The sequence below is a fragment of the Amblyraja radiata genome, chromosome 14 (genome assembly GCF_010909765.2).
Source record: "Amblyraja radiata isolate CabotCenter1 chromosome 14, sAmbRad1.1.pri, whole genome shotgun sequence".
NCBI lineage: Eukaryota > Metazoa > Chordata > Chondrichthyes > Rajiformes > Rajidae > Amblyraja > Amblyraja radiata.
In genome coordinates, this window is record NC_045969.1 from 17,080,103 (window position 1) to 17,088,794 (window position 8,692).

General features: G+C 45.2%; 2 protein-coding genes across 2 annotated transcripts in view; one reads left to right on the forward strand and one right to left on the reverse strand.

Annotated features, from left to right (window-relative positions):
• nit2 (nitrilase family member 2) overlaps positions 1–2,394 on the reverse strand; it is a 29,273-nt gene extending 26,879 nt beyond the window's left edge. Inside the window, exons 1-2 of the mRNA XM_033032627.1 lie at positions 2,375–2,394; positions 2,298–2,343 (exon numbers count right to left, since the gene is read on the reverse strand). Of these exons, the coding sequence (XP_032888518.1) occupies positions 2,298–2,328 (31 nt within the window). The 5' untranslated portion in view covers positions 2,329–2,343; positions 2,375–2,394. The remainder of the gene's footprint in view (positions 1–2,297; positions 2,344–2,374) is intronic.
• Positions 2,395–7,916: 5,522 nt separating this feature from the next.
• LOC116980882 (histone H4) lies at positions 7,917–8,228 on the forward strand. The gene has a single exon (XM_033033499.1). It carries the CDS (start codon positions 7,917–7,919, stop codon positions 8,226–8,228), a length of 312 nt encoding a protein of 103 aa, XP_032889390.1.
• Positions 8,229–8,692: the final 464 nt, after the last annotated feature.

Here is an 8,692-nt window from a genome sequence, read left to right on the forward strand (position 1 = left end):
CCCGCAACTTTACCCCTGGCCAGACTCCCCACACGCTGTGAAAGGAACTCTTCCCCCCCCCCGCAGCGATGTCCTTTTACAGCCGCTTCCCTTCAGCCACGAGCAATGAGGGATCGACTTGGCTGTCCCTTAGTACAGCAACATCTGGAACAAGGGTTAGCCAAGTCTATCTTTCTTGGCTAACAACCTAACCCTCGGCCTCCAAGACGCATGTATATTTATTTTTGCCTTATTTTTATTTTTATTTAAAAATAGCTTCTTCATTGCCGGGATATATGGTATTTAAAAACATATAGCTCAAAGAAATCTACTTACCACATTATTTGTACACAAACTCCATTCTTCTCTCTTTGTTTCTTAAGATATTCTTAGGATAATGACAATCCATGTTTGAAATAACCGCCAAGAAACTTTTGCTGCACATGCGCAGTAGGCTATTGCGCATGTGCTGTACACGGTCCACGGTGCAAAGCAAAGATTATAGAGGAGCTATAAGATCTTTGGTGCAAAGGTAGAATTTCAGCTGCCTTCAGCTCCCCTTGTCATTGAAGGCTTGAAGCAGCGTCGACGGCACGTCAGCTGCACAGACGTTCGTGTATTACATGTACTGAGCATGAAAGGCACGGAGAATTATGCCTACCCAAGAGATTAATCTCTTAGCTGGGCATAATTCTCCCATGCCTTTACTATTTATATTTATTAATCACCATTTTATAATTTTAGTCAGAGTAGTCAGTGCCTACCTTGCCTACCCTGACAGCACGTGCCTGGTGTGTGTGTGTAGCTATTTTGAGTTGTCTTGCTGCCAGCATGGAGTCATATATTAAAGACCTGGTGTAAATTGAAGACTCAAGTTTTTGTGCAGACCTAGAAAAAGAACACAAAATACCCCATCCCCGCCCTATCCACTGACGCATAGTAGAGAGGGAGGGGGGGAAGGAGAGGGGCGGGGAGGGGGGGGGGAGAGAGATGGGGGAGAGAGAGGGGGGAGAGGGGGGGGGGGGGGGGAAGAGGGGGGAGAGAGGAGAGGAGAGGGGACCGTTCGCGTGTCATGTTTTCGAGATGTGAATTACAGACAAACAGCACACAAATAAATACACACACACACACATAAATACACACACATCCAAGATCAGAATTTTAACAGTTACTAGATAAGAAAGATAAGATAAGGATAGCTACTTTATAGTGTTTAAACAATGCAATCTGTGTTGCTAACATAGAATTATAAAATAAATCAAAGGTCTTCTATCAGCATGTCCAGTGTAGGAAGTAGCTGCAGATGCTGGCTTAAACCGAAGATAGACAAAAAGCTGGAGTAACTCGGTGGATCAGACAGCATTTCTGGAGAAAAGGAATAGGTGACGTTTCGGGTCTTGACCATTCTTCAGACTAAGAGTCAGCGGAATGGGAAACGAGAGATATAGATAGTGATGTGGAGAGATATAGAACAAATGAATATGCAAAAAAGTAACAGATAAAGCAAATAAACCGTTGTTAGCTGTTTGCTCGGTGACAACGAGTATAGACAACGTGACAACAAGACAACTTTGACGCTGGTGCGACTTGGGTGAGGCAGGGATGAAGAGAGAGGGAATGCAGGGGTCACTTAAAATTAGAGAAATACCACTGGGTTGAAAGCTGCACAAGCGACATATGAGATGCTGTTTCTCCCATTTGCGTTTTGCTTCACTCTGAGGAACAGCATCTCATGTTTAAGTGAACCAAGCACAAGGGGAAGATTCCGACAGCCTAAAATCGAATGCAGGTGCAAACGTGACACCAGATGGTGTTTGGGCAGATCCGGGTGATATCAAATAGCCCACTTCTGGAACTTTTATACAGTACCATTATGGAGGGGGGCCTTCATGGATTGCCAACCTCGTGAAATCAGCACTTTTTGAAAATTGCAAAAGACGTTAGACTTGCACAGATATTACAGCGACTATCCCCAGAAAGACATGATACCCAGAATGATTCACAACAGCAGAGCAGGCTAACCACGCCACAGTACAACAGAAATATGCACTCGAATGCAACTACCAAATCCTGCCATTAAATACTTTAAAGTACAATTACTCTTTGTAAACACTGGTCGAAATCAGATGGACCTGTATCCACATCGACCTTTAATCCAAATGATTGCAGTGTTATCTTTATTTGAACACTGGTGAATCTGATGGATTTGAAGGTCCACAACAAATGCAAAACGTACAGAATGGCTCCCAGCTTCTGTGAAATAAAAGCAAAATAAAAGCAACCGACGGCATCGATTCTGAGGTTTTCCAATAACTTACTCGTATTCGATCCTGAAATGTTGTCAGACATGGTCAAAAGCAAAGATCCTATAGCGGAGCTCAGCTATAAGATCTTTGGTCAAAAGCTTCCAGAGGGAACAACTGAGTGAACAACTCGACCTTTCTCAGTCTACCCGGGACTTGTCACTCCCCGGAAGGCGACAGTGCGCTGCTCGGGACTTGTAGTCCAGCTCTGTTAGTTGGGACTACAACTACCGTCAGCAACTGCGAGCCAACCTGAAGCAAAGTGCCTTAAACCAGATAGTTGACCAGATAATGATTAGCAACTATTTTTAAACCCTTTGGAGGGCGTGAGGATCCCAGTGAATCCGTGGTAGGACGTGTGCCGATTCCAGTAACCCCTTTGTAGAGTGGGTGGATCCCAATTAACTTCTTGTGCTGTGTGAGGGTGAAGATCCTTGTGAATCCTTTGAGGGACCTGGAAGTCACTGCGAACCCGAAACGTTTCCTATTTCCTTCGCTCCATAGATGCTGCTGCACCCGCTGAGTTTCTCCAGCTTTTTTGTGTACCTTTATAAGACTTGACGGTCCCCGTGAAACTTTTTCATGATTCACCTTTGCACAAAAGTTGGTGATTGCAGAACATCAGTTCCATAGACAAGGTCCATGCCGCAATGAGGTTGAGATGAATAAGACAGTACCCTCGCTTATGGAAAGACTGTTCAGCGGACTTATAACAAAAAGGGAAGAAGCTGTTCACGATACCTTGGATCATAAATGTTTTGAACAGTTCTGGTCTTCCAAGTGTAAAAGTATACAGATGAATATTAAAAACAGGAAGATAGACACAAAATGCTGGAGTAAGTCAGCAGGACAGACAGCATCCCTGAATGTGTGACGTTTAGGGTCATGTCCCTTCTTCAGACCCAAAGTCAGGCGAGAGAGAAATGAGAGATATGGAAGGATAAGGTATGAAAACAAGAGATCAAAGGGGATGAAGGTCAAACAAAATGTAAAAATAGACCATTGTTAGCTAGGGGAAGCTTCAACAACGAGGCAGACAAAGTAAAATGTAGTCAGGAGGACAGTCAAACTAGTTGGAGAACTAGGATGCGGAAGGGATGGAGCGAAAGGAAAAGCAAGGGTTACTTGAAATTAGAGGTTAATATTCATGCCAGTGGGGTGTAAGCTGCCCAAGTGAAATATGAGGTGCCGTCCTCCAAATTACGTTGAGCTTCACTCTGACGGTGGAGGAGGCCCAGGACAGAAATGTCAGTATGGGAATGGGAGGGGATGTTAAAGTGTTTAGCAACCAGGAGTTCATCTAAGCGGACTGAGCAGAGGTGTTCAGCGAAACAATCACCGAGCCTGTGCCTGGTCTCGCAGGAGTATTGGAATCAACACTTGCAACATCGGATACAATAGATGAGGTTTGGAGGAGGTGCAGGTGAACCTCTGCCTCACCTGAAAGGACTGTTGGGGTCCTTGGATGGAGTCAAGGAAGGAAGTATAGGTCAAGGTGTTGCATGACTGATTCAGAGCTGGCAACTCTCATGCATTGAGCGTGAGACTCACGCATTTCGCCAAATTCTCACGCTCTCACAGAATTTCTCATGCTCTCGTGAGAAATTCTGTGATCAATGAGAATTTCAAAACTAATATCATCTGCATGGGCCGCGGGTGTTGGAGAGTCGGGGCGGAGGGAGGGATGGAAGCAGAAGCAGCGGCGGGGGCAGATGCGGATGGGGAGCAGGGGCTGGCGAGTGTTTTCCGGGCTGACGAGTCACTCGCTGCAGCTCCGGCCATGGAGCAGCCTCAATGCAAGAGTCCCAGGTCGCCCTGGTGACTGGAATGGACCAGTATGCGGCTCGGTGCATCCCGGAGGACAACCAGTGGCTGCTGGAAGTAGGTACCAAGCACTAGGTAGTAGCGGTGGAAAATTGTGGCCTTCAAATGGGAGTGGTTGGAGAAAGCATCCTGCTTGCCTGCTAGATTTTCACTTACTGTAGCTGCAGGAAAAATGTTCCCGATGTTGGGGGAGTTCAGAACCAGGAGTCACACAGTTTACGAATAAGGGATAGGCCATTTAGGACTGAGATGAGGACAAACTTTCTTCACCCAGAGAGTTGTGAATCTGTGGAATTCTCTGCCACAGAAGGCAGTGGCGGCCAATTCACTGGATGTTTTCAGGAGTTACATTTAGCTCTTGGGGCTAGAGACATCAAGGGATATGGGGGAAAAAACGGAAAGATGTACTGATTTTACATAAACAGCCATGATCATATTGAATGGCAGTGCTGGCTAGAAGGGCCGCATGGCCTATTCCTGCACCTATTTTCTATGTTTCTATGCTTGAGTATATGGCAGTAAACTCGACCACTTGATTTTGAAGCATTCAAGCATGATGGAGGTATAATGTGGTCATAGAGTGATAGAGTGTGAAAACAGGCCCTTCGGCCCAACCTGCCCACACCCGCCAACATGTCCCAGCTACACTACCTGCTATTGGTCCATGTCCCTCCAAACCTGTCCTATCCATGTATCAGTCTAACTGTTTCTTAAATGTTGGGATAGTCCCTTCCTCAACTACTTCCTCTGGCACCTTGTTCCATACACCCATCACCCTTAAGTTACCCCTTAAAAAGTTACCTCTTAAAAATGCTTCAAACACAAAACATTGAAATCATACTTCTACAATGCACTAAAACATGATTTTAATACATCATATTTCAAAATGTCCCTACCCTGGGAGAGAGGGCACCCCCCTCCCCCTCGGTCACTCCACTCCCTCGCCGGGTACTCTCAAGGCCAGTGACCAATGATCACTCAGCCCCCCACTTTCGGAAATGCTCTGCAGTCCGTGGTTCAGTTGGAAAGCACTGCCAGATGTGAGCAGGGAACTGAGGCCAGTTATCCGTGATGTCTGGATCCCAATGCTCAGTGTTTCATGTTTCGGAGTTGGCTAATGTTATTGATTTGTAATTAGTCTGATTTGTAATTAGTTGATAAAACCTTAATTTATTTATCTGGAATATCCAGGAGGATGGGATAAGTGTAATATTAAAATGACATGCAAGGTGTCAGGCTGTCTGTCACAACATACAGCCCCGATACCCATTATTACCTTCAGTTAAATATTGTGAAGGTAGCACTATTGTCATTTGCCACTCAACTATTATGTTTGTTTACCTCACTGACTATTTCTAAACCCCCCTCCCACAAATTCCTTTGACAGGTTGAATAGAAATGTCCCCAGTCTCATTATTTTATTAATTGAACACGTAGATGAACACCCTCAAGGAGTGTAATCAGATGGAAACTGATTCAGATGTGATGTTTAAGAGCTTGTTCAAATATGGGGTATATTTTAAAGGAGTGACAGAGATACTTGCAGGGGAATGTGTGAGGAGGTTATTATTTGTCTTTAGTTTTAGCTTGAACCAGGACATCTGAAGATTCAAAGTTTAATATAGTAATTGTGCTGATACTGACTCCAACCAACCACGTAATGAATATCATCCATTCTGGAGGTTTTATTTTTCTGATGCCATTTAAACTTCACTTGGATTTCAATCACTTCAATGTAAAAGTAATTGGGAATGGGGAGCATTGGAACAAAAATTTGCCCTTGGTACATATTAACTGTAATATAATAATGTATGCATGTTGGTAGGTGCAATCAAAACAAATATCTTTTTATCATTGTTGTGTTATGAATACCACAGAAAATAATATGTACTCTCAAGATCACATTAAATAGAATATTATTACTTAAATATATAGTTATTGGACTTTGCATTTCGGAAAAGTCCCGACTGAGAGGAAGACAGCAAAATACTGAAAATGTTGGGGGTGAAAATGACTTCAGGACAGTTTGTTAGGAAAATGAAGGAAATGGTAACAGAATTCTTATACAGCTGAGTGAGTATAATTTTATGGATTAGAAATTGTGTTCAACCAAATTAATGACTACTTTGACAAAGTAACTAGCATGTTAGATAACAAGGAAGCCAATGGATGTGGCAAATTTTGTTATACAAAATTTGGTCCGTGAAGTGCCCCATAAAAGATTACCGCATTAGATAAGCACCTGTGGACTTGAACGTAATAGGTTAAGTCCAGAGGGTCAGATATGGGGATTATGTGTGGGCCAGATATATTGTCACTGCAGAGAGGCTAGGAGCAAGGCCAAGTGTGCATCCAGAGTCAAGGTCTGGAATAGTACTAGGTGTGCAATCAAAGCTTGGACAATGGGAGTGTTCAGCACTGGGAACCTAAGCAGGTCAGCAGCTATGATCAGGGTAGAATAGGGGGCCATGTGTAAGGCTGGAATCAGGGTCAGGAATGAGAGAAGGTATGCAACTGGAGTCAGGGTCAGGAGTATTACCAGGTGTGCAGTGAGACCCAGGTTGGTCAATATGGGCCAAGTGCTTGATTATAATCTGATTTCCATACAGGAAAACACTAAGATCGTTCATGTGCTGCACCTGTTGATCAGAGCCTGGCTCTACTGTGGAATGTAATTAGGAATGTAATTTAGCCTAACCTTATTCATAGCTAATCCAATTTAAAGCATAAATATTGCCTTCAAGTGTAAGTTAAAAGACTTGCTACAGTATGCACCAGGTTGTACAATTTCAAGCTGAAAAATCCAAAAGCTCCATACCAATGGGCGGCGGGACACCCACCCCCCTTCCACACCCCCCCTCCCATCCCCCCTCAGTCGCTGCGGTCCCTCGGGCTTGGTCTCTCTCAATTTCTCACTCCCAACTCTCACCCAATGTTGGCAGCCCTGCGGATTGGAGTAGTTGGGAGACAAATACATTTGCAACCTTCCATTATTTGGCAATCTCATGCTTGAAGGGCCCCAACCTGAAATGTCATCTGACCATTACCTCCACATATGCTGTGTAACCCGCTGAGTTACTCCAGCACTTTATGTTTTACTCAAAATTCCTGCACCTGCACTCTCTTGTGTCTGTAGTTAACCAATTAATGCAACTGCCACACTACAATGCTGAGACTATATTTTGCACTCTCTACAATCCATTGAGTGTGAACTATGTATGGTATATCTGATCTGTTTGAATACCAGCCAGCATCATCAGAGATCCACACCACCCTGGCCACACACACATTTCACGCTTGTCTTTGAGAAGAAGGTACAGGAGCCTGAAAACTGTAACGTCCAGGTTCAGGGACAGCTTCTTACCTACAGCTAACAGGCTATTAAAACCTACAATCTCCAACAGAATCTCTGGAGAATGAATGGGTCACATATATGTACATACACACACTGACCTTTTTTTCTCTCGTTTATTGCACTGTTTACAAAGTTACACATTCTGTTATGCTGCTGCAAGTAAGAATGTCATTGTTCTATCTGGGTACATATTACAATAAAACCATGACTACCATGTAAAAGACTGTACCTTGGTACGTGACAACAATAAAGCTAAACCCTTCCAAGAACCGCTCCCTTGCCAAATCACGTGGACGATAAGGCGAGTGACGCCACGGGCTGTTACGCCTAGGTCCGCTTCAGTCAGAGATCTGCTCAACACAAAGGGCTTGGCGCCACAGTCGTTGCTGGGAACCGAGTGGAGTTGGTGCAGTTCCGCCGCAGAAGGGTGAAAGAAAAAGCGCATTTTGGTGGAAATGTCCGGACGTGGAAAAGGAGGCAAAGGCCTGGGGAAAGGAGGAGCGAAGCGCCACCGCAAAGTACTGCGAGATAACATCCAGGGGATCACCAAGCCAGCTATCCGCCGCTTGGCTCGCCGCGGCGGCGTGAAGAGAATCTCCGGCCTCATCTACGAGGAGACCCGCGGCGTCTTGAAGGTGTTCCTGGAGAATGTCATCCGCGACGCCGTCACTTACACCGAGCACGCCAAGCGGAAAACGGTCACCGCCATGGATGTGGTGTACGCATTGAAGCGGCAGGGCCGCACTCTTTACGGCTTCGGCGGTTAGAAGGGGGACGGCTCCCCTGGTCGAGGCGGACTTTGCTGTTAGTTTATTTTCTACATGCATTGATTCCGCTTCTGTTGCCTGCGGTCGGGTCCAACTTCGCTCTCCTCGCTTTTGTATTGGGTGCTTGGCCCCGTAGTTGTTTGAAATGGGCCAATAGGAATCTCCCCTCACCTATCCCTGATTTGCATATCGGCTTCCATAAAACTCCGGGGCCGCCTCTCCGCTCCTCACTCTCTGGTCGGTGGATGAACCACATGTTTCAATTGGGGGCAGGCAATCGCAGGAAACTCCTTTCTCTCCCCGGAAGGCGCACGTCGCATCATTGTGCAGATTACACTAGAGAATCCTGATTGCAGTCATCTCAAGCAAAAGCAAACCGCTGGATGGAACTCTGCGAGTAAAGAAAAAACTGGAACATCACTGGAGGGAAATGGATGGTCGACGTTTCGCAGAGTTCATTCAAC

Bases quoted from the DNA above. Each gene is read 5' to 3' on its own strand.
- LOC116980882 (XM_033033499.1), top strand. From the start codon at position 7,917: ATGTCCGGACGTGGAAAAGGAGGCAAAGGCCTGGGGAAAGGAGGAGCG.